The 25,666-nt window shown below is 41.9% G+C and overlaps 1 protein-coding gene across 3 annotated transcripts in view; it reads right to left on the bottom strand.

The window, feature by feature from the left end:
* Nucleotides 1–24,144, bottom strand: part of ARMC2 (armadillo repeat containing 2) — a 108,482-nt gene extending 84,338 nt beyond the window's left edge. For 2 of the 3 annotated variants that reach the window (XM_025925620.2, XM_086707546.1), the window contains exons 1-4: nucleotides 23,929–24,144; nucleotides 15,276–15,536; nucleotides 14,723–14,795; nucleotides 5,493–5,664 (exon numbers count right to left, since the gene is read on the bottom strand). In XM_025925620.2, the coding sequence (XP_025781405.2) occupies nucleotides 5,493–5,664; nucleotides 14,723–14,795; nucleotides 15,276–15,536; nucleotides 23,929–24,068 (646 nt within the window). In that variant the 5' untranslated portion in view covers nucleotides 24,069–24,144. Of the gene's footprint in view, nucleotides 1–5,492; nucleotides 5,665–14,722; nucleotides 14,796–15,275; nucleotides 15,537–17,181; nucleotides 17,229–23,928 lie in introns of all 3 variants that reach the window. The other variant, XM_086707545.1, reaches the window with a different exon arrangement.
* Nucleotides 24,145–25,666: the final 1,522 nt, after the last annotated feature.

The following is a 25,666-nucleotide window of genomic DNA, read 5'->3' as shown; positions in this document are numbered from 1 at the left end:
AGGCTTTGCCCTTCCATCGGACTTGGGGTCAAGTACTGGCCCCAAGTCAGTACTGCAAGGGCTGACCCTTGCAGGCAGGTCACTCAACCTTTCTCTCACCTTTCTCAGTAGTCCCCACCTCTTAGGGATGTGGTGAGAATTAAACAATGTGGCCTAGTAAAGTGATTTACTCAAAACCCAGAAGTTATTTCATCATCATTAAGGGAACCCAAGAATCCCGACTTCTGGTCCAGGGCACGCTCAGTAGCACCACTCTGCCTTAAATATCTTTCCTACTGAATAACAAAGCACATGTTTTGTTTTAGGTCACAAAGCATCTTTAGCCTATTCCTGTATTTTAACATCTGTTTCCTTCCTTCATTTACTCCATGGATATTTACTAGGCACTCACTGCTACATGCCAGGTGCTGCTCCAGGTGCTGGCAGTCTAACCAAGAAGTCCCAGCAGTCAGGGAGCTTCTCTTCTAGAGGGGAAACACACCCATACTCATAGGGGGAGTTGCTGCAGCCCCCTGTAACTTCACAATCTATTGGGGTGAGCTGTCACTCATTACTACAGCGAAGAGCTGCCCTGGGGCTCAGTCTTCCAGGGTGGATGGTGGATGTCCACCATTAAACTGAGCATTCGTAACAATGCCCTGTGTGTCCCCGGTAAATATCTGTAGCACATTTTACTAATTTTGTAATGGATCATGGCTCAACTTCAAAAGTCTACAACAGGGGTGACTCAATCAGTTAAGTGGCCAACTTCAGCTCAGGTCATGTCCTCATGGCTCGAAGGCTCGTGAGTTTGAGCCCCACGTCTGGCTCTGTGCTGACAGCTCAGAGCCTGGAGCCTGCTTCAGATTCTGTGTCTCCCTCTCTCTCTGCCCCTCCCCTGCTCGCACTCTGTCTCTGTCTCTCTCTCTCTCAAAAATAAATAAACATTAAAAAAAGAAGTCTACAACAAATAGTATTACTATACAGGAATGGTTCCATTTCACAGATATTGCTTTGGCACCTACTATATATTAGACCCTGTTTTAGGTTCTCAGGCTCTTTTCCTACCGAAAGAAATAAAGAAAACCTCTCTTCCTACTGAAGCTGCTCAGTCTAGTAGGGGAGATAGAGAGGCGGACATGTAAAGAGAGAAATGCAGTACAGCATGGTCTGAGCCAGTAAGGGTGGTATAGAGAACAGGAGAGTCCTGAGGGGTGTGGAAGTTGGTCAGGGAAAGATTCATAGAGGAGGCAGAGCCTGAGAAGTATTCTTCAAGGATTAACAGGAGGCAAAAAGGAGTTCTGTGAAAAAGGAACAAAAGTCTGGAGTCAGAGTTAGCTTTATGTGCATATATGCTGTATAGTCAAGCAGGGCCCCACACAAAGAAGGGCCCTATGCTTGGCTGTTGCCATCTTGAAATTCCCAATAATTTAATAAAGAGCCCCACATTCTCATTTTGCACTGGGTCCAGCAAGTATAGAGCAGCTCCTGCAAGAGGCTTGAATCAGCAGGACCAGGATGGGAAACTGCAAGGAGTTCCAAACCGCTGGTGCACAGGCTGTGGAGGGTAGGGAAAGGAGGGTCAAAAGAAGGGCCTGGAATGTTAGGCTAGATCACTACGGAGCTGTGCATGATGAGGAGCAGAGATTTTATCCCCTAGGCCAGGAGTCAGCAAACTAACCACCAAATCTAGTCTGCCTCCTGTTTTCGTACTGCCTACAAACTCAGAATGGTTTTTACATTTTTAAATGATTGGGAAGAAATCAAAAAGAGAACACTATCTTGTGTCATGTGAAAATTACAGGAAATTCAAGTTTCAGTGGCCATAAATCAGTCTATGTGGCTTTCCCACTACAACAGCAGAGTTGAGTAGGTTGAGCAGAGACTATATGGCCCATGAGGTCTAAAATATTTACTCTCTGGCCCTTTACAGAAAAAGTCTGCCAACTTCTGTGCTAGGTCAGCATTTCCCAAACTGCATTTTTCAAAAGATAGATTCCACAGTCAAGTACATTTGTAAAATGCTGGGTTGAATTAAAATTAAATAGGCATCTTTACTGACCCTCAAATATGCCCATGTGTGCCAGGACTCTCCAAGAGGGAGAGGAAGCAGGCAGATTGATTTGAGTGCTGAACCACTTTTCCAAGGGAATGCTGGAACTCAGTTTGGCAAACACTCCTTTAAGGCACAGGGAGCCCTCCAAAGGGTTTTCAGCAAGAAGATGATGCAATTTGATTTTTATTTGCTTCCTGGCCCATATGGCACACACAGAAAATAATCATTTTCACGGTCCACTGGGATGAAGGGAGAAGGCGGCTGCTCACAGCCATGTGTGGTTGGCAGCTTGGTTTCTCCAGGCTCTTCTGGCTGCTCTAAGGGCTGAGGGTCATCAGTGAGCTGAGGGAGGATGAGAAAGGGGCCTAGAAGGCCAAGCACAAGGCAAGAGGTGAGAACAGAAGTGCAGCAGTGGTAGGAAAGGGAAATGCGGACCCAGAAGATGCTTAGGAAGCCCATTTAGGAAGCCTGACGAGGGCTCTCCCTGTGAAGGCAAAGAGGGCAGGGAATGGGGGGGGGGGGGGAGACTGCCCTGAGGTCTCTGTCCAGATTGAGTAACTGGGGCAGCCTTAGCATCACTGCCATGTCCAGCCGAAAAGCCTATTTCAACACAGAGCAATTAAACTGTTGGTCCTGTGAAGATCACTACACACCTCTCTTCCCCTTTCATTTTCTTAAATCAGGAATTCCAAGCCTGCCACCACACCCCCAGCCCTGCCCGAGGCAGAGTCGGCTACAGATGACTTCACATCAAAGGAAGGGGCACACCCTCTGTCTCCAAGCACGGCTGCCTTTACACCCCAGTCACCCACCGAAAGACACCTTTACTAAACAATAGAGTCTCTGACACAAAGCCCAGGGAGCTCCTGCACAAATGACAATAATCCCAAGGCTGCAGCATTAAAATATACATGTATACCATATATAATAATATATAACATATTTTTTTAATTGGGCAACGGTGCTTTTAAAATGACTCTGACTTTTTACTGCCATTGTTTCCTGAGTGCTGACACAGACCCCAGGGCTGATGAGCAAAGAGCACCTGCAGACAGGGTGGATAAAAGGACGGCAACAAAGACCTGTTTCTGACCGCTCGGAGGCGTGGGGACGGCCTCGGTGCTGGGAAATGACAGCCGCAGATGGCACCTCCCAAGCACAGGTGTGCTGTGGGTGCACAGTCGAGGGCCAGGCGGCCTCGAAGGGAAGGCACAGAGCCACAAGGGAAGCAAAGATGGGGATGGTGGGTGAAGCACTGTCTCTCCAGTCACTCACCTGTAGACGTGAACAGCTCAGGAAGCAGCAAGGCTCCCACGGTGAGCAACCAGGAGTTAAATGCCGCGGAGGCGGCATTCAGGCTTGATAGCAAAACGTCTAGCAAACAACAGTACCGGCACACCAGCTCTACCACCCGTTTACAAGGAGTGACGCTGTTCCTCTCTAGGTCTGACCTCAACCCCTGACCCCGGACTCCAGATCCCATCCCCTCTCCTGCTGGCAGGGGCTTTGCTCCTGCAATTACCAATCCTTCCGGATCTAACTGGTCTAACTGGGGCCCTGGTGGGGGAACGGTTGAAAAGTTCCTCAGGTGATCCTAAGGTGCAGCTATAGCTGAGAAACTGAAGTCAGATGAGGTCTCTCCCTCACTTAAACCCTGCCCTGGCTTTTCAGTGCAAGCAGCATAAAGTCTGGGCTGGTTTCCACAGCTCGGCCCTGCCGGGCTGTGGCCTCCCCTCCTTTCACGTTCCCACGGTTAACCACCTTCCCGCCACACTGGCCTTCCCAGCCTCCACCATCCGAGCCTCCCCCCGTCTCGGGCCTCGCTGTCCCTCAGTACGGGCACCTCATCCACAGGTTTCTATATACCTGCCTTTTTCTCCCTAGTCACGTTTCGACCCAGGGGTCACCTCCTCAAGCACATTCCAGTGCCACCTGAGCTACTCCCGCCATGACATTCTCCATCCTGTCATCTTGCGTATCTTCTTCATAGCCCTCGTCGGACCCAAATTATCTTATTTCTTTGTTTTCCTGTTTACTGTCTATCCCCCCTCACAAGCTCTTTGAAGGCAGGACCCTGTGAACCTAGAATGGTATCTGGCACTTAGAAGGGGTTCAATAAATATCTGATTGACTGACTGTTAGAAAGGAAACAAATTGGGACATCGAGGTAAAGCAAGTTGCCTAATTATATATCCCGTGACAGCAACTGTTACCGTGCGACATGAGTGCCCTGGATTGCCTATTTCCCTTTCTTCATGACTTCTTCATGAGTCTCTTTGGCCATGTCAGGGATTACAGGGATCAGAGGGACCAGAACATGAGTAAAGTGGGCTGGGGAGACATAGGGAACTGCAGCCCATACCCCGGGCTAATGGGAGTGGATGGGTGCTACACGGAACAAAGGCCCAGGACTGCCAGATCTTCTAATTTTTTCATAAGAAGTCATGAATCTGGATGCTTCCATGAGATCTTCTACCTTTAAGTGTTGGTGACTCATTAAAAGAAAACCCTTGAATATCAAGTAGGATCCTCAGGCAGTGACTTGTAACTTTTGGGATCCATCTTCACATAATCTCCTCTCTGTGACTGTATACCTACCCCTATTCATCTTATTGATTGAAGGAGGGCCCGTTCTGCAGCCCCTAGTAAAGTGGTTTTCCAACTATTTGGACTACATGCAGTAATAATAAGTTCATAACATAAATTAAGTGTAATATATAATAAATTAATAATATGACCCTGAACACACATGTACGTGTGACCACAGTAAGGTCTCCTTGAAGCAATACTTGCCCTACGATCTGTGATGTGCCCTGATGTCTTCCATTCTATTCTACTCTATTTCATTTTTTTTTTCTCTCAATACTGGTGTGATGCTCTAGACTGATTGTCATCCCACTAAAGAGACATTTCCTGCAGAATCTGAAAAACTCTTAGTGTACTCTGGACAGGGGGTTGATTCCAATGGTTGGGGCACACATTAGAGCTTGAGGTTTGTAGCATCTCTGCCTCCGGGTGTAGATACCTGCCAGCAATTCTGTGGGAAAGAACTGGAAAAGCCTCCAACTTTAGCTTACTTTGTCACATGGGATTGGAAAGGTATCCTCAAAGACCTAAGCATAGGGCACATTGTATGAATCTCTAAATGTGCCTAATGAAATGAACAACTGTTTGAACTAATTTAAAAAATCACTTGTTTCCAATATAGGTGAACTCCTTCATTAGAAAACACTTAACCCTAATATTCTTTTCCTACCAAGTAACTTTTTTAGAAAAACTGTGATATTTAGGTACTCTTCATGAATGCCCAGAAAAATATACGAACAATAAGTGTTACTGTAAAAATCCTGTGGGGTTTGAAAAAAAGTCCTGTAAAAATAACTTGTATGTGCAAATTCAAATCACCTGCCCCCCCCCCCCCCAGGTCCCCGGTTTAAAGGATGTCACCCAGCCTTACGCTCAGCGGGAGGAAGTGTCCTGTCAGGCAGAAGAGCCCCCTGGGAGGCCGCCCTGAATAAGCGCGCCCGGGCACTGCTTATTCTTCTCATCTTTGCAGCGTCCACTGGGGGTTTGGGAAAGGAAAGGCACGGGTCCTCCTCCGGGGCGGGAGATGCCGGAGCTTTCGGTCTCTGGAAAGAGATTTTTCAAATGATTGGCATGAGTTTCCGCGTCTCAAATAAGACCCCCACCCTGGCACTGGCACTGACACCTCCAGGGGGGCTTCCAGCTTCGCTTCACCCCGGCCACTCGATTCTACACCTCACGGGCCATTTTATCTCACGTATGTGTACGTGTAGCAACTTCCTATTGCTTTTGTCAAATATATTGCATTAAATCCTCTATCGGGCTTAGCATATTCGAAAAAACAATTTATGCACGCTAGGAAACAGGTATCTGTATAAGAGACTGTAATATTGACACAGTATACTCAAAATGCTTTGTAAATTTTTGTGTTCCTGCCAGCTCAGAAAACAGTTACTTGGCACCCATACATGTCAAGAATTATGGGGAATATAAATACTGCCTTAACATATTTTGGACTCCACAAAAGTATTTTTTTAAGAGTATAAATATCCTTGAATAATTTAGATTATAAAGTCATAAAACCTAAGAGCAAGAAGTTGTCTTGGACTTATGATATAAAAATGTTTTATTTTCTACCTCTCAGAATTCTATGCTGATACCCCTTGAAAAGGAATATTATGGGCAACATTCCAATTCCTTAAAGACTTTTAAAAGTACCAGCACAACGGGGAGCCTGGGTGGCTCAGTCAGTTGAGCGGCTGACGGCTGACGTCGGCTCAGGTCATGATGAGTTCAAGTCCCACACTGGGCTTGCTGCTGTCAACATGGAGCCTGCTTTGCATCTTCTGTCCCCTTCTCTCTCTGCCCCTCCCCTGCTCATTCTCTCCCTCCCTCCCTCCCTCGCTCTCAAAAATAAATAAAACATTTAAAAATAAATAAATAGAAATACCAGCACCAAGCACTGTGCCACCCAGAGCACCCTGCGGTCCCACTTTCAGGTGGTGGTGCCCTCCAGCCCAGCGCCAGAACCTCACGTGGGCCTCAACTCCCACTTCTGGTGTGGCTTGGTGATCCACCCTGCCTCCCTCCAACCTTAACAAGATCATCTGCTTATGAACGAGCAATTTTATGGCAGCAGGTGCTTTTAGCTCTCTAACCAAAAACAACTGAGTTAGAGTTCCTGAAGTTACTTACGTAATATGTGAAATGAGTGATTCGCAATCTGGTAGGTTAATCAACAAATTTCTTAAAAATCCAGTGTGAAATTTAAGTCAGATAATTTGGAAAAATGAGTGAGGTTATCTATCATACATGGCACATAATTCCCAACACTCATCTTCTCGTATACATTAATAGAACCTCGACATCTATATTAGACTTCTCCTTCCAACAAGTTGCTTCTTTCAACACTGATGATATTTTTCAAAATATTTTTTTTGTATCATTTCATTCATTTGCAATTCGAATCAACCCATAAGCCAGATAGAAAAATATTAGCTTCATGACTTTAGAGAAGTGTGTCTTCTCTAAAGGTAAATAAAGCGGCTTTAAATAAAGAAGGTAAATAAACCTTCTCTAAAGGTAAATAAAATAATCAGCCTAATATAGGGGAAGAGTAAATGACTCTGAGATCAAACCCAAACTGGAGTGCAGTCGATTTACTAGTAGTGGAGTGAACTTGGGCAGGCCATTCCTTTCTCTGAACTTGCCCAGCTACCAAATGGAGATAGGAGGCCTCTTCTTTCAGGGACGCTGACATACATACAATTCCCTTTATGGAAACTCAAGAAATGAAGCTCCCTTCCCTATGTAAGTTGCTCACCCTTTATTAACCAGATTTGGTTCCAAGTTACTTTTAAGTCTCAAAAGTCAAGGCCCTAGCCTCTGACACAACTTGGCTGGAAAAAAAGATTTTGAATTCAGAGGGGTCTCTTCTGAAGGGGCAACACTCATTTGTCTGTATAAATTATGCTATATTTACGTAATAGTCCCTTTACTGTTTAGTCTAATTGTTACAAAATATTCATAAGAATGCCACTTAGGTCATGAAACTAATAGTAACAAAAAAAGCAAAAAATATAATACAGGAAAATAAGAGCTTTATGAAAGGTGAAGTATATAAGGATAATGTCAATATTGAATGTAGATAGGAGGTTTTCTTATCTCAGAATGCCAGTGCTCTGCAGGTACCCTGAATCTGAAACAAAGATTGAGAAGTCTGCCAATTAATAATAATGTAAATAAAGTAGATGACTTCTTTGATAGATGCCCTAACAGTTATAAATGTTTTGGGTACTAAGTAAAAGATCTTATAAAAGGGGAAAATATGCAAAGCTAATTTTTATCCAAAGGAAAATAACTCAATTATCTCTGCATGGCAAGATAAATCCCTTTAACTGCCCCTTGATAAAAGATATCATTTTCCTAGTGCAAAATTAGTCATTGTATAGTGAAAAATGAGTCCCATTTGACTGTTGTCCTTAACTAAAATCATGTACCCCATTTAAACATATACCTCACTGGACTACTTAAAGTATAAGTAATACATGTAAGTGTTTTTAGTTCTTCAAGGGAAAACCACTGAACAAGACATCAATTTCTATCCTGCCAGGTTCTACAAAATGTTCTTCCACTTTGTAGAGCAAACTGGCTTTTATGAAGCAAAACAGTAAAAGAACTTTTTTTCTTATAAGATTCACTTTATTTTAGAATTTCAGAGAACAATGTAAGTAAGTTGAAATTTTCACTTGAGAACCTCACCTCAGTCACTTTGTGTATCATGACACTAACCAGTGACTTGAATATAATCAAGGACACTGAGAAAGTCAGATTTTAAGCTCTGTTCTGGATGTTCAAACTTCTAGAGTTTGTTGAAGAAAGAAAGAATTTTCATAGAATAACCCAATCGAAAAAGACAAAATTCCTAGAACATTTAAGGAATCTGCCTGGCCTTGACTTTTCTCCCACTATCGTGGGCCTTGACCAATTTTTGGCATGGCTCCTCTGGACCACCAGATGGAAAGGCAGGGTCTCCCCTATTCTACAGGAAGGGGAGTCTGCCATATCCCACCTCAGGAAGTTGCTATGATTTAATTTGCAGAGCAACAAAACACACACACACACACACACACACACACACACACACACACACAAGACTTCTTAAAGTTAGAAAGCAAATATTAAAAATTCCTGGAAATGAAGAAGGGTGTTTTTGCCCTTTCTGCTTCAGCAGGAACCCATCTTTTTCCCCTTGGACACCAATACTTCTAGTTCTTGAGCCTTCACATTCGGATGGGGACTCACACCACTGGCTACCTGCTACCCTCTCCCCCCAGCCCACCCCTCCCAGTTTTTCAGGCCTTTAGGCTTTGACTGGAATTAGGCCACTGGCTTTCCTGGGCCTCCAGCTTGCAGACGGCAGACCGAGGGGGACTTCTCAGGCTCCTTAATCATGTGAACCAATCCCTCAAAATAAATCTCTTTCTATACATCTATCTGTGTGTGTGTGTGTGTCTGTCTGTCTGTCTATCTATCTATCTATCTATCTATCTATCTATCTATCTATCTACTGGTCTTTTTCTCTGGAAAACTCCGAGTCTTGATACAATTGTAGATAAATTATACCTCGGTAAAGCTGTTAAAACAATTCCTTCAAGCCTATAACCCTTGGATGTGGTAACTGTATGTGCACCTCTATTACTATGATTTTCTCCACAGGTACGCTGGGCTCCTCTGTCACTCTGAGCATGTGATTCACTGTTGTAATGTTCCCATTCAGAAATGGTGACAGAAAGAACATTGCTTTGACATTCTCATTCTCATTCTTTTTCTTACCCTGGATCTCCCCTATCCCCAAGGTATATATGGGATTCCAAGTCCATTCTTTTTTTTTGTTTGTTTAATTTTTTTTTAATGTTTATTTATTTTTGAGACAGAGAGAGACAGAGCATGAATGGGGGAGGGTCAGAGAGAGAGGGAGACACAGAATCTGAAACAGGCTCCAGGCTCTGAGCCATCAGCACAGAGCCCGATGCGGGGCTGGAACTCACAGACCGTGAGATCATGACCTGAGCCAAAGTCGGACGCCCAACCGACTGAGCCACCCAGGCGTCCCCCAAGTCCTTTCTTTTAAAAATAAACCACATTGTTTTCCTTGTCAAATAATGGGAGCATGGTTCCTATAAAATATTTTAAAAATAGCTCAAGTTAATCTATGCTGTGATTAATCAAGACAATATTCACCCTAGGGAGGCAGTTTCTGGGATGCTGGTAATGATCTATTTTTCCTTTCTGAATGCTGGTTACAGAGTATGTTGAGTCTGTGTAAATTTATCAAGCTGCACTCATGATCTGTGTCTTTTTAGTGTGGCAATAAAAAGTTTAATAAAAAAAACACTTGGGGTTTAAACAACTAGACTTTGTAAGTTTAGGAAACACAAGAGAATTCAGTTTCGACAATAATGATGAAAGACAAAACTTCCTATTTATGCACAGGCCCACATCTCTTTTCCTACTTTATACAATCCAAAGTAAGAGAGCAGCTGTTCCTGTGTAAATATAAATCTGAACACCAGCTATAACCAGGGGAGCAGAATGAAAGCAGCCATAACAACCACCACCCAACAGCCCCACATGTCGAGTTGTCGTGGGAACGTGGGGCGCTGCTACGAAAGAAAACAGGGGTACCAGGGCATACTGATATAGCAAGTAGGTATACATGTTTACTTCCTGTCTTATAGGATTACAGGTGCTAATGGGCAGTCAAGGCCTGGATGGTCAGGAGCCAGAGTGCCCCTGAGTAGAGACAGTCCACCACCTGCAGGAGGATGGGCAGTGGGAGGAGCACAGGCCAGATCGGGGGGGGGGGGGGGGGGGGGGGTTGAAACAGGGAGAAGGGAAACATTTACGCTCAAAGAAGTAGAGCCGATTTGTTAAATGTAGAAGCTGGAATGGGTTGCTTTCTTGGTCCCTCTTCCTCGATTGACTGATAGTCAAGGCATCATTAAAAGCCAAACTAGCCTGAGAAAGGAACCTAGAGCCAGAAAGTACTGAGGTTCTGTTGGTTAGATCTTCACAGATTCTTTCCACAAGTGAGCCCCTTATCTGTGAGCTACCCCAGCCCCAGCCTCCAGCTGCCTCCTTTTTCCCCACTCCTTCCTCCTCCATTCCTACTTCCCCACTTTGCCAGGATAGTAGTCCCCAATAGAGGTTCTCTCAGGGGTGAGATGGAAAAGAGGAAAGAAGGTGGAGGGGCAATAGCATAAGTTCACTTTTAGGATTTTTTTGACTGGGGGCTCCAAACTTTAATTATGTTTAAAATGAAATATACTTAATACCCTTACATAGTCTGCTATAACAAAAAGATTTCAAACTAAAAGAGCTATTTTACTTGACATGGGGACTTCTGAGTCCACTTTTACTTTGTACATAGCACCCAGCCATTCTGCAGTAAAGGAATATAGTGACCCTAAAATATAATGAAATTATAATGACCCAAAACAGAGGCAAATGTCCATATTTGTCTAACATCCAATCCTGCAGTCCAAAGACTGTACCAGTGTAACAAGGACCAGGTTAACTCTACAACTAGAAATTTTTAGAAAACAATAGGCCTATTGAGTGAATCACCCAAAACTACAGAATGTTAAAAACAATTCATAGGAGTCCAATGACAGAATCATAAAATAGAGAGCCACTTTACGATAAGGTGGACCCACTGGGCTGCCAAACAGGGGTTCCCTCTTGTTGTAGCTCGCCCAGAACCCAAGTGGTCTCCAAGACTGTAAGTGTAAGAAACTACATATAAATAAATGGCTGGCAAAAGTATTTATTGCATATCGGTTCATGCTTACTATTTTGGAACCCTATTTTTGCCATCTGCAATATAAGAACAAGCATAAAAATATAAGATACATTTTGAGACAGTTGGGGTCATTTGGACATGGACTGTGCATTAAATGATACTACCGAGTAATGTTAATTTTCTGAGCTGTGATGATAATGTGGTGGTGATGTAGGAGACTGTCCTTGTTCACATGACATGTAAATTAAACTTTTATGGATGAAGTCTTAAAAGATCTGCAACTTGCTTTCAAATAGTTCAGCAAAAAAACCCACAAATAGTTCATCAAAAACAAACACACACACAAATATGCATACATGCATAGTAATAAAAATCGAGAAGCAGGGGCGCCTGGATGGTTCAGCTGGTTGAGCCTCCAACTCTTGATTTCGGCCCAGGTCATGATCTCAAGGTTCATGAGTTTGAGCCCCGCATTGGTCTCCATGCTGATAGCACAGAGCCTGCTTGGGATTCTCTCTCTTCCTCTCTCTGCCTCCCCCCTATTCATTCTCTCTCAAAAATAAATAAAACTTTAGAAAAAATTAAAAAGTAGCTTGACTAACACCCCAATTCCATGAAAGTCTAAAGGACTGGTATCACCAGGTACTTATGCAGCAGGGCTATAAGGGGAGGTGACTGAAATAAGGAGGACTGGGTAAAAATCTGTGTAACTCCTTCCCTCCCAGTTCCATGAAGTCAGGCCACATGGATGGGAGATTTGTTCTGTAGAGAAGGTAAAACAGAGGATCTCTTAATCAGGCTAATCATACAGAGTTGAGTGTCACAGCAGGCATTGGTGGTATAGTGCTAAGCATAGCTGCCTTCCAGAGTTGAGTGTCAGGGTACTTATTATAAACATAGATATTAATTGAATATTTACCTACTGAATGGTAGACATTCCTACCTTCGTCCTCCAGCTGGTTCTTGTAAGTTAGCAACCAGCTTTTATCCTGTAGGCAAGAGCTTGGAAGATATTCTGAGATACTTCCAATAAACTAGCCACAAGAAAATTCCTAAAGTTACCACCATTGGGGCTTTCACAAACAACACAGCCCAGCTAAACTTCCCTGATATGAGTAGGTATCACCTACCGGTTGATCAACCCATTCCACATGCTTCTACTTCCAAATAAGAGCAGCCAAACAAGCAGCATGAGCTATCAGGGGACAGCCTCTGATATGAAAAACAGAGAGCAAAATAAACATAAAAATGCAAAAGAGACACAGAGGGAAAACCATGTAAAGACACAGGGAGAAGATGGCCATCTACAAGCCAAGGAGAAAGGCCTCAGTAGAAATCAGCCCTACTGCCACCTTGATCTCGGACTTCTAATCTTCAGAACTGTGAGAAAATAAATTTCTCTTGTTTAAGATGCATGCACACACACAAACAGCAAAAATTTTAAAAGGAGAAGGAAACAATTCAAAAACCAAAATTATCACTAATAGACAAGATGATACAACCATGAAACACAAGAATACTATATACATGTATATATATATGTATACGTATATGTATATGTATGTGTGTGTTTGTGTGTGTGTATACACACACACATATATATATATATATATATATATATATATATATATACACACATACATACATATATACATATGAAATGATAACCAGGGCACTTGGGTGGCTCAGTCAGGTAAACTTCCAACTTCAGCTCAGGTCATGATCTCGTGGTTTGTGAGTTCGAGCCCCACATTAGGCTCTGTGCTGACAGCTCAGAGCCTGGACCCCGCGTCGGTTTCTGAGTCTCCCTCTCTCTCTGCCCCTCCCCCACTCATGCTCTGGCTCTCTCTCTCAAAAATGAATAAACATTAAAAAAATTTTTTTTAAAAAAAGAAAAAAACTTAAGAGTGGGGAAATGCTTCTGGAAAATTAAAAATAAATAGTTTAAAAATATGATAGCAGAAATGAAAAGAACTCAACAAAAAGATTAGAAGATAAAGTCTCTTCCAAAAAGAGAAGGGAAATAAAAATTTAAAAAAAGAAAAGAAAATTAAAGTACAAGTCCAGGGAATCCTATATTGGAATAATAAATTCCAGAAAGAGCAAACAGAACAAAAAAGAGGGGAAGAGACACCAAAATAATTTAAGGACCTTTCCCAGAGTTGAAGGGCATGAGATTCCATTGAGAATACCCATCATGACAGACAGACTAATACGAAGGTCCATTGTCATGGAATTTCAGAACACTGGAAACAAAGAGAAAAATCTTACAAACTTCTAGAGAGCAAAAACAGCCATCAAGGTCTCAAATAATGTACTTCCCATACACTCTTTCTCTAGAAGCTACTGGAGCAAGTATTCCAAAAGCAAATCAAGACAGAGAAAAATCTGGGATACAGGAAACAAGAAAGCTATCACAAGAAGGAGAGCTACATGTGTGCCAGGTGCCCAGGGTAAATGGTCTGAGAGAAAGTGGGGAAAGTTCTCCAAAGAGATTAATCAATAAAATACCTCATGTACCTGGATATATGAAGGAGATTTAGATCTTGGAGAAGAGTTTAGGGTTGAAATGGTAATAATACAAAACTAAAAAAGCAAGGCAATTATTAATACCAGGGAAAACAAAAAGTGGTACAGGGAAGAAGTAATCATCAATAGTTCAAGGCTCAGTTATAAACAGGGTTTATATAATCATAGAGAAAAGAGATTAACCAAAATTATGATGTATCTATATTGAGAGTAGCAGTGGGGACAGAAAAGATGAATGTGTTGTAATGATGTGTGGGAGGACAGACAAGAGTTAAATCTTCATCTTCCTTAGTGAGAAGTCATTAGATAATTCCTCAATCTCATAAGCCAGAGAGGAGCAAGACACTGTTATTTAAAATTTTGGATGTATATACCAAAAGAATGTGCTAAAAGAGTTTAAAGTGAGAACCAATGGGAAGGATAAAATGAAGAATAAGAGGACAGGAGACCACTGGAATGTTTTGGGTAACAAATCTTTGAAACTTTATGTACAGATACATATAATTTATTTGTATACACAACTATTAAAAATAATATACATGCATAACTTTAAAAAACCCCAAAAATTGTGAAAAACAAAAAAATGTTGCAAAACATTCTGTTTGCCAGGTCACTGTATATGTCTAAATTCTTCTTTATTATGAAATTATAGATAAATAATAGAAGTGTTTCATTAGACATGAAATATATTTGAAAAAAAATAAATTGCTTTCATATTAAATTATTAGTATACTTAGGTCTATGTGATCCTTTTCTTAGCATATATAGGTACTGATTCCAAGTATTTTGGGCCAATTCCATTTCACAGCACTTAAATATAAAGTACTCACAAGCTCTAGCGGACTGAGACGAGCACTGGAGATAGGCCTGAAATCAGATGACTCAAAACTGGATGCATGGAGGCTAGCAGAGGAGACGGAACAGAAATATTAGTTTGTGAAGAATCATTTATTTCTAGTATATGTTAGTTAACTTTAGCCCCAAACAAGTAAAAGCATTTAATGCATAAGCCTTGAGGAAGAGGCAATTTTAAAAAAAATCACAGTACTTAGAACATTTTATTAGTAAGTCTTTTCATTACTTTTAGGGGGATTAAAAGTTACTGAATAATGAAGAGAAGAAATGTATACAGTGATTTTTTAAAAAAGCTTTGTTCATATTGCTTTACAGATTTGCTATGACAACCACTATTTATCATTTTAAACCAAAGCAACTTCTGGGACCCGAGGTCTGGACTTAATATTTAGGAATCTTGAATAGATACAAGAGGTGCAATTAGCAGACATCCAACTTTAGAAAGCAACTATCCATAACTAGAATTAAGGGAAAATGTCATCTGGTAGCTTACATATCCAAGTGTACAGGCAAGAGAAATGTCATTACCTAAAGGAGGAAGGAGGTCTATTTTCTGGTGTTCTTGAAGATGCAGGCCCAAATAGCTTTCTTTGGTCTTCCCGTGGTGTAAAGGGTCGTTGGGTCCTAACTGTTCTTAATGCATTTCGTGCTTCACTTATGATCTCTGCGCTGGTCTTCTGCTTGGACATAGAAGGTCGATAAAATGGATCCAGCTTTTCTAACTTTTTATCATTTGGAGATAGCATCTTTCTTTTTAAAATAAAATGTTCTTCAGGTAGACACCACACTCTGCAAACATATGGTACAAAATATTAACTGTTTTCATCCAGGACTTTAGAAAGGAGTGCTTACAAGAACAGACACTCAGATCAATGGAATAGAATAGAGAACCCAGAAATGGACCCACAAACGTATGGCCAACTAATCTCTGACAAAGCAGGAAAGAATATCCAATGGAATAAAGACAGTCTCTTCAGCAAGTGGTGCTGGGAAAACTGGACAGCAACATGCAGAAGAATGAACCTGGACCACTTTCTTACACCATACACAAAAATAAACTCAAAATGGATGAAAGACCTCAATGTAAGACAGGAAGCCATCAAAATCCTAGAGAAGAAAGCAGGCAAAAACCTCTTTGGCCTTGGCCACAGCAATTTCTTACTCAAAACGTCTCCAGAGGCAAGGGAAACAAAAGCAAAAATGAACTATTGGAACCTCATCAAAATAAAAAGCTTCTGCACAGCGAAGGAAACAATCAGCAAAACTAAAAGGCAACTGACAGAATGGGAGAAGATATTTGCAAATGACATATCAGATAAAGGGTTAGTATCCAAAATCTACAAAGAACTTATCAAACTCAACACCCAAAAAACAAATAATCCAGTGAAGAAATGGGCAAAAGACATGAATAGACACTTCTCCAAAGAAGACATCCAGATGGCCAACCAACACATGAAAAAAATGCTCAACATCACTCATCATCAGGGAAATACAAATCAAAATCACAATGAGATACCACCTGACACCTGTCAGAATGGCTAACATTAACAACTCAGGCAACAACAGATGTTGGCGAGGATGCGGAGAAAGAGGATCTCTTTTGCATTGTTGGTGGGAATGCAAGCTGCTGCAGCCACTCTGGAAAACAGGATGGAGGTTCCTCAGAAAACTAAAAATAGAACTACCCTACAACTCAGCAACTGCACTACTAGGCATTTATCCAAGGGATACAGGTGTGCTGTTTTGAAGGGACACATGCACCCCCATGTTTATAGCAGCACTATTAACAATAGCCAAAGTATGGAAAGAGCCCAAATGTCCATCGATGGATGAATGGATAAAGCAGTGGTATATATATACAATGGAGTATTACTTGGCAATCAAAAAGAATGAAACCTTGCCATTTGCAACTACGTGGATGGAACTAGAGGGTATTATGCTAAGTGAAATTAGTCAGAGAAAGACAAAAATCCTATGGCTTCACTCATATGAGGACTTTAAGAGACAAAACAGATGAACATAAGGGAAGGGAAACAAAAATAATATAAAAACAGGGAGGGGGACAAAACAAGAGACTCACAAATATGGAGAACAAACTGAGGGTTGCTGGAGGGGATGTGGGAGGGGGCATGGGCTAAATGGGTAAGGGGCACTAAGGAATCTACTCCTGAAATCATTGTTTCACTATATACTAACTAATTTGGATGTAAATTTTAAAAAATAAAGTTAAAATATAAGAAAAAAAGAAAGAAAGGAGTACTTAAACTCATCCACACATGCTTAAGCCATTCCTCTATAACTAAACTAGAAAAAGTCACAAACATTTTTTAATTAAAAATCTACCAGACAGTTACAGTTACAAGATCAGGGTGGAAAAAAAGCTTTCAAAAATATAGGTTGATGTGCACAGTTATGCCTGTGGGAATATACTTACTCGAGGGAAATGATGTTCAAGGAAGAGAGTCAAGATGAAAGCTAAACCTGGAGAGAAAGACAATAGATCGTGAAAGAAGACAGACTAGGAAGAGAAAATCATCTCATATTCTCTAATATGTTAAAAAACAACAACAACAACAACACTGGGGGGATCTGTTAAAATTTTAACTAAAGTTTCCTTCCCCCCCCCACTGTCCTCCACACAAATTGCTAGTATAAGGTTAGATTTAGGCAGATGAGTCCTATTTCCAAGCTATATTTGCTTTTCTAAATGTAGTTTGTAAACTCAGGTTAAGTTTCTGCCCCACCTTTGCCCATGATGTATTTGAATGAATTGATTCAAGTCGCCTTCAATTTGAGATAGTGTCTTAGACGAATAAATGCTAAATATCAATATCAAATATCCTTTTCCAGGCTCACTCTCTCAGTTAAGGAGTTAAAGTCATGTCCAAGGGCAATGAGAATGCAGATCCTTCTTTTTTTTTTTTTTTTTTTTTTTTAAGTAGGCTCCATGCCCAGCATGGAGCCCAACATGGGGCTTGAACCCAAGACCCTGAGATCAAGACCTGAGCTGAGATTAAGATTTGGATGCTTGGGGTGTCTGGGTGGCTCAGTCGGTTAAGCATCCGACTCCAGCTCAGGTCATGATCTCACAGCTCGTGGGTTTGAGCCCTGTGTCAGGCTCTGTGCTAACACTTGGGGACTGGAGTCTGCTTTGGATTCTGTGAGTTGGATGCTTAACCAACTGAGCCACCCAGACACCCTGAGAATGCAGATCCTTCTTAAATGCTGATGTGTCCCCATGGAGGTCTGATTAACATGGCAAGACACCTCTACAGCTCTAAACTTTAAAAAGGGATTTTAAAAACATAACTCTAATTAGCATATGGTAATAGGTGTTCATTAAAAAAAAAACAGTAACAACTCAGATGTCCTGAAAATGTTATATCTCTAAGGAGAAAGAGGACTGGAAATTATTCCTATATTTCAGTGCCCAATTTTAGAATAACTTCTGCAAAAAAGAAAAAATTTTTTGTGACATATGCCCAAGGAAACTAAAAAGATTTCATTTCCATAAGTAGAGTCAACAGATGATTCCTTAGACAAGTAAAGAGGATTTACTATATTATGATTGTATACATTAAGTTGTTATATAACAACAGACAACAAGAACATGTGTTTCATTCTACCCAGGCCCTACCCTAAAAGTTTTTGAGGAAAAGGGCATGATGAAAACCACAAACAATATGCCATTCCTTTCATATGGAAAGGCCCAGTGAGGTAAAACAGTAAAAAATTACTTTAAGCAGTCATATTCTAGGAATTTTTGATCTAGGATTTTGAATTTAAGCAAAGTCTCCAAAATCATGTAGATTAATACAACTAACAAAATCTATGACAGGCCAGGGGCGCCTGGATGGCTCAGTCAGCTGAGCATCCAACTCTTGATTTTGGCTCAGGTCATGATCCCAGGGTCATATGATTGAGCCCCACATGGGGCTCTGCCCTGATGGCACGGATCCTGCTTGGGATTCACACTCTCTCTCCCTCTGCCCCTCCCTCACTCATGCTCACTCTCTCTCTTAAATAAAAAAAGTTTAAAAATAAAACACAAAAAACTGACAGGCCAAGTACATTTTGCTTCTAATGCTTCTGATATGATTGCCTGTTTCTTTTTAAAATATTCAATGCTAATTATTAAAAATATGTATAAAGTGTTTTTTAATTTTTTAAATGTTTATTTATTTTTGAGAGACAGAAAGACAGAGCATGAGCAGGGGAGGGGCAGAGAGAGACAGCAACAGAATCCAAAGCAGGCTCCAGGCTCTGAGATGTCAGCACAGAGCCCGACGCGGGGCTCGAACCCACAAGTCATGAGATCATGACCTGAACCAAAGTCGGATGCTTATCTGATTGAGCCACCCAGGCACCGCTAAAGTGTTTTTTATAGAGCCATATATACACGTTTCCCCTGCTATCGAAAAGTAGAGCATTCCTATGAAAACTCTGGTAAGCCGAAATGGCGTAAAGCGTACCGTATTCCCCACTTTCTGCCAGTTTGCTTTTACAAAAGACCTACATTAATAACCTGTTTTCACTCACCAGTAGAAATCTGAAGAGGATTTTCACTTTTACAAAGAAAGCCCTAATGCAGGTCTTGCATAAAAGCAAAGTGATATAACATGAATCTTCAGAAGTAGGACATACCTGTATTCTTTCTGGATGCAAAATAATATAAATTCAGTCTCATCACATCTAATTCAAGTGGCCATATCACCTTTTAAAAGGCCCACTGCAGTAAAGAAAGTATACCACTCAGTGAGAAGAAGTTCTATATAATGAACAGGTGTCCCCCAGAGCCCAAATCAGGTTTGTGATTCCTTTGGACCCACATAGCACTAATAAGTCTAGCAATATCAAAGGTAATCTGGCAAACAATAAAGATTAGAGAAAGTGCTTTGGATGAGTGATAATGGACCATCATTCCTGACTGAGGTTCTGTATTTTAGTTTGCATGGAAAACTATATTCTTTCATGGAGTAAGGAAGCAGGAATATTTACTCAGGTCAAATGCTAACAATTTTGTACTTTATTTGGGCACACAGGAATTTAAATTGATTAAATATTGGAGGAAATAATATAGATAATGGGCTTAAAAATATTTTTGTACATAAATTTTACCACTAATTCTAACACAACTTTCTCTCTCCCTCTTCCTTTCTCCTCCTCCCAAACCTTAACAGTTACATTGTGAGAAGCAGTTTCAATAATGTAAGATCTACACAGTTAATCTATTATTATTATTATATTAATGTTAATATGTCATTAAATCAAATATGGAAATGTTCAGTGATATAAGTGAACTGAGTTAGAAGTTTGTTGGGGCGCCTGGGTGGCGCAGTCAGTTAAGTGTCCGACTTCAGCCAGGTCACGATCTCGCGGTCCGTGAGTTCGAGCCCCGCGTCGGGCTCTGGGCTGATGGCTCAGAGCCTGGAGCCTGTTTCTGATTCTGTGTCTCCCTCTCTCTCTGCCCCTCCCCTGTTCATGCTCTGTCTCTCTCTGTCCCAAAAATAAATAAACGTTGAAAAAAAAAATTAAAAAAAAAAAGAAGTTTGTTTTTGGGGGGTAGGGAAGTATTTTTTTTGTTTATATTTGTTAAATTACAAATTCTTATCAAAGAGGATTTTTGCCAACTTCAACAATCACTCAGAGTTTGAAAGCTTGCCTGTTTATAGTAAAGTACAGCTGAACTAGAAGGCAATAGTATCACAGAAATTTTAACTTTATAAAAATTCTCCTAACAATTGGAACAAATCCATTCAGTTAGTATGGCTTAAATACCAAGCACTATGCTAAACAGTCTCGAGTACATCCTCTCAGTTAATCCCTACTGCAGTTCTGTGAGGGAGGGAGTCTTAGACAATAGTACAAAAGCTATGACATATGCCCAGAGATGATATTCAAACTGTTACTCATGAGATGGGGTGGGAGGAGCAGGGCAGTCAGAGGCCCTGGGGCTACAGCTATTTATGCACCAATATAGAGACATGCCAATATTTTCACAACAGGAGCAGCTTTCTTGGAGTGTACAAGTTAAATGTCAGCCCTGCTTCCAAATAATCTTAATACAATGTAGAAACTGATGGGGTCAATGAAAAAAACTGAGATAACTCCCATGTTATTACAAAAAAAGGAAGGGATTTCTGACTGGGAGAAGGTGTCAGGGAGACTTCCTGGAGGAGCTGGTCCTTGAGCTGGGTTCTGAAAAATGCTGAATTTGAAGCATGAGGCAATGGCTGATATCAGGGCTGCAGTAGAGAAGGAATTTCCAGGAAAGTCAATGGGTGAGCCAAGGCAGAGTGCCAAGAACATATGGGGTGTGTGCTGGACAAGAATGAGCTCTGGAAATATAAACTGGAGTTGGACCAGAGAGAGAATGGAATAGCAGGTCAAAAAATAAATAAAAGCTGCTGAGCAAACTAATTAATAGATTTTGAGGCATGATGTGATCCGGCAGGGGTGGGTAGGATGAAAAGGAAAAAGACTAGGAGGGACAAAGTCAGGTAGTTCTTGTGTAATCAGCCAACTAACTCTTAGAGGTCCTCAAGGAAGCATTCCTGGACATGCCTCTCCCCCTCCTCCAGCCTCAGTTAGGTGTTCCTCCTCCATACTCTGCAAGGTCACTGGTTGGCCTCTATCAGTACACCCTCCCACTGTGCTCCTGGTGCTGCCTCACCAGACTCTGAGCCACAATTCTTTATGTGAGGCACAGCTGAAGGTGTGGAGGTCAACACTCGTAGAATCGCTGAACTCCATTTTCAAATATAGATCTAAGAAATATCCAGCTGAAGGCAATATGGCTTCTTTCATTGGAGACATTTGTTACAATGGATTAGAAAGGCATATGGGACTTTATCTCAAATGGTATCTGATTCTTGATGCCATGTGGTGATATGAGATCAAATTCAGTCCCCTTTTCCTTCCTTGCCTTTACTTCAAGTTGCCTGGCATGGAGTAAGACTTGATAAACGGGGTGATCTGTGAATGCAGCATGGAAAGCCTGAGATAAAGGAGTAAAGGCAAAACAAAGGGAAGAAGAGAGATAAGAATAAGTGAGGGACAACAAGAACAGAAGAACTAATAGGATTTGGTGTCGGAGAGGACAGGAAGGAGCCAGAGGTGACACTTTATGCAAACCTGAGGGGGTGGGATCAGAGGGCAAGGGGATCTTTTTTTAAAAGAAAACAGGAGTAGACTTTGAAGGGAAAGAAGAAAAAGGTTGCGTTCTGTCTTGCATCATTGTCCTGAGTTTACGACGTCCATAGGATCCCTAGAGGATGAACACCACCAGCAGTAGGATACTTGAAGCTGGAGACCTTCATTTTTAACAAAATATTTCTCACTCATTGGGGGAACATTTCAGAGTCATTATTTGTAAAAATTCATAGTTCATTATAAAGACCTGTCTTTACCTTTGCTGCCAGTAGTCACCTGAACCAGAGCCTTCTTGCTAAACGCAGCACTGCACTATCAAGATGTTGGCGACAAGAGAAAGGCTGACCATCTCCACCCCTCTATTCCTTGCAAATCAAATGCAGATCATCCTCAATTTCTAATAGAGTGACATCCTGAAAAACCCGTCGTGAGTTGAAAATATCATTAAGTTGAAAATTCATTCAATACACCTAACCTACTGAACATCATAGGACAGCACAGCCTAAACATGCTCAGGAATACTTACATTAGCCCCCAGTTGGGCAAAATGGTCTAGCACAAAGCCTATTTTAGAATGAGTGTTGAAGGGCTCATGTAATTTATTGAGTACTATGCTGAAAGTAAAAACCAGAATGGCAGTATGAGTACAGGATGGTTGTAAGTGTATCAATCATTTACCCTCATGATTTCATGGCTGGCTGGAGGGCTACCACTGGCTGCCACTACCCAGCATCACAAGAGAGTATCGTAGAACATAGTGCAAGCCCGGGAAAAGATCAAAATTCAAAGTATGGTTTCTACTGAATATATATTGCTTTCACACCGTTGTAAAGCTGAAAATTTTTAAGTTGAACCACTGTGAGTCAGGGCCATCTGTAGTCAAGACCCTTTCCATGATTTTGAAATATTTTTCTGTTGATCTGAGCACCCAGAGGGGTAGTGGTTAAAGTGCAGTGCTCGAACAGGGGCCCAAATACTCTCTGGCAATTCACAGCTAGGTGACCTTGGCAAGGATTGTAATGACTCTAAGCTTCCTTTTCCTCATCTGTAAAATGACGATGGTGACAATAATTGATTGCCTCATAGGATTGTTCTGATAACTAAATGACACAATTCATGTAAAGTGCTTTAGCATGGTGCCTGGCCCTTAAGGAAAAGTTAACTACTACCCAGGCACTATATCATAAAAGGATACAATAAGAATTCTCCCATGAATAAAAAAAAAATGCATTTAAAATAAGAAATGGCAAAATGAAAGTAAATGATGTTTCTTCAGTGTTTCCATAAATTTCACAAGTTCAAGTTTAAATGAGGAGTGTTTTTTTATGAAGAGGGAGAATTTTTAATAGGTATTTTATCGAATATCAGGTAGGCCAAATCAACAACTAATCAGTTTTGTAGATTCACAAAACAGGATACAAACAGAGTGCTACTTGCTTTTCTACCAAGTTAAAACAATTCTAGGGATGGAAGGCCTGCTGTGATAGTCGTGGGAACTGATAATAAGAGGCATTATATGTACATACGATATAGTTTACTGTATATTGTTACACACACCTTTATTTATTTATTGGGGCCCTCCTTATCTGTTGCCTAAAAGGGTACAATCTGTGTGACGGTGGCGAGGTCGCTGTCTAGACAAAGCCCCTTGGTTTACCACTCTGGCATCCAACAAGTATTTCCAAGCTTCTGTTAAGCGCCATGCACTTAGCTAAATGAGCAGTGTACAGAAGAAATAAGGACAGCCGCGAACCTACCCCGAGAGCAAACACAGGGCCTCTCTCCCCACATTGGGGGCAGAAAGGCGGACCAGGGCAGGAGAGGTCCCCGGTGAACCCACGAGGGACGCCTCACCTCCCGTGCGGACAGCAGCTTCCCCACTCCCGGCAATGCCCCCTCCTCCACGGGTTCAGGCCAGGGTACAGCGTGGTCACCCTGCCTGCCACCCCACCCTCCTCCCGGCCCGCTAGCCCGCCCGCTCCACTAGGCCTGCCAGCGTCTCCATGGTAACCGTACACAAACTACCTACCCGGGGCGCCTGGGCCGCCTGCCTGCTGAGCCAGGTCGCTGCTGGGCGGGCGGAACGGGACAGGAAATGAACTGGGAGTGGGCGCAGGGAAGGGGGCTTCCGGCCAGCCCCAAAGTCCCTGTGATTAGCGCTGGTGACATTAACAGCTGCGGAAGTTCAGCTCATCCTTGAGCTCTCCGGAGGCAGCGTCTGCCGCGAAGGTGCGGGCAGGGTGGGGCGGGGCGGGGCGGGGCGGAGCGGCGTGGGGTAGGGCGGGGCGGGGCCCGGAGAGACAAGACTGGGAGGTCTCCCGGCGTCGCTCGGCCACTGGGCCTGCGCGGGTCACCCACAACACCCACCCCCCCACCACCACCGCCCCCGCCCTTCCCCGCGCATGCGTAGAAATGCTGAGGCTCTGGCGGGTCGGTGCGTTGGCGGGAGGATCCTGGGCAAGAGCTTCGAGCGGGGAGTGCGCTGCATCGCCCTGGAAGACGGGTGGCGAGGAGTTACCTTTTAAATTAGCAGCTTAGGAACCACATTTGTTGAGACCCTATGAGAACTCAGCACCACTATTAAGTAACAATATGCAGGATGGCAGCTTAGTGCTTTAGGGTTAAGAGTCAGGGTATACTCATTCAAGTTGCAGGGCTGTATAGACTTGAACTAGTTGCTTAACCTCTCAGTTTCCTCATGTGTAAAATGAAAGGAATTAGGAGTACCTAGCTAGGTCTTGTGGCTGTGGCAAGACTGAATGAGAAAATAGATACAAAGCGCTATGCACGTGGCAAGGAATGAATGTTGAACTGTTAGCTATTTTTAAGCCCTTGCATGGGTGCAGCGCTTTAGAGTTTACAAAGGGTGTTTTACTGTATATTTTCTTTTGAAGCGTCCCTGCCACTCTGACCTAGCAAGCCTGGTGTCCCCATTCACAGGAGACAAAATAGGGTTCCAGGGTGTAGTGAGTGACAGTGATAGATTCAAGTCTTGGCTTCCCATAGGCAAACATTTTTTGTTCTTATTGCGCCATTACCGTTGATTGGCAAAAAGTATCCCATTTATATGTTTTTGGTTTATATTCTGTTCTCTCCTATTTAGACTATTCAGCAACACTTTATTTACAGTGTTAAATACAAGTGAGACCATAATCACTCCATTCAGGTTTGCACTGCGTTTTATAAATATGGGGATTTTTCAGCTGAAGTGTTGTCAACATAAAAAATGCCACATGCCTTGGTGCTAAGTATCTTGTAAAGAATAATTAAATTGAAAATATTCTTGAATGCATATTATGTGTAAGGCATCATGCTAGCTGGGAAATACTAACTGAAAACTAAAGGAATGTAGGTATTCTTCAAAGTATCCAACAGGACTTTACACATAGCAGACAATACACACATAGTTGGTTGGGTAATTTTAAGATCTGAAGCGAAGTATTTGTGTTCTTCCGGGTTGGAATTTTTTTCCAGTGAGTCAACATGACATCACATCATCAACTCCCTTTTACTCGCCACTGGACTCCATTGTGCAAAGGGAACTTTGACTACTTAATATAAAACCATATCTAATGTTTTGAATTCACAACTTGTGACATGTAATTAAAATGCAACTATATTTTTGTGTCTCACAGCTGTTTTAAGATATATTCAGTGTTGGTTATCTTCCCCTGACCCCACATGGAAAGTTGGGTCAAGTCCTTGTATTTTCTGCTCATTTTTAGATACCTGATAGTTGCCCCCTTCATTCCCCTCTCCAGTAATGG

The sequence above is a fragment of the Puma concolor genome, chromosome B2 (assembly GCF_028749965.1).
Source record: "Puma concolor isolate L17-30 chromosome B2, mPumCon1.1.hap2, whole genome shotgun sequence".
In the NCBI taxonomy this organism is placed as follows: domain Eukaryota; kingdom Metazoa; phylum Chordata; class Mammalia; order Carnivora; family Felidae; genus Puma; species Puma concolor.
Note: the sequence above shows the minus strand (reverse complement) of the source record. Positions and strands in the feature narration are given on the sequence as shown.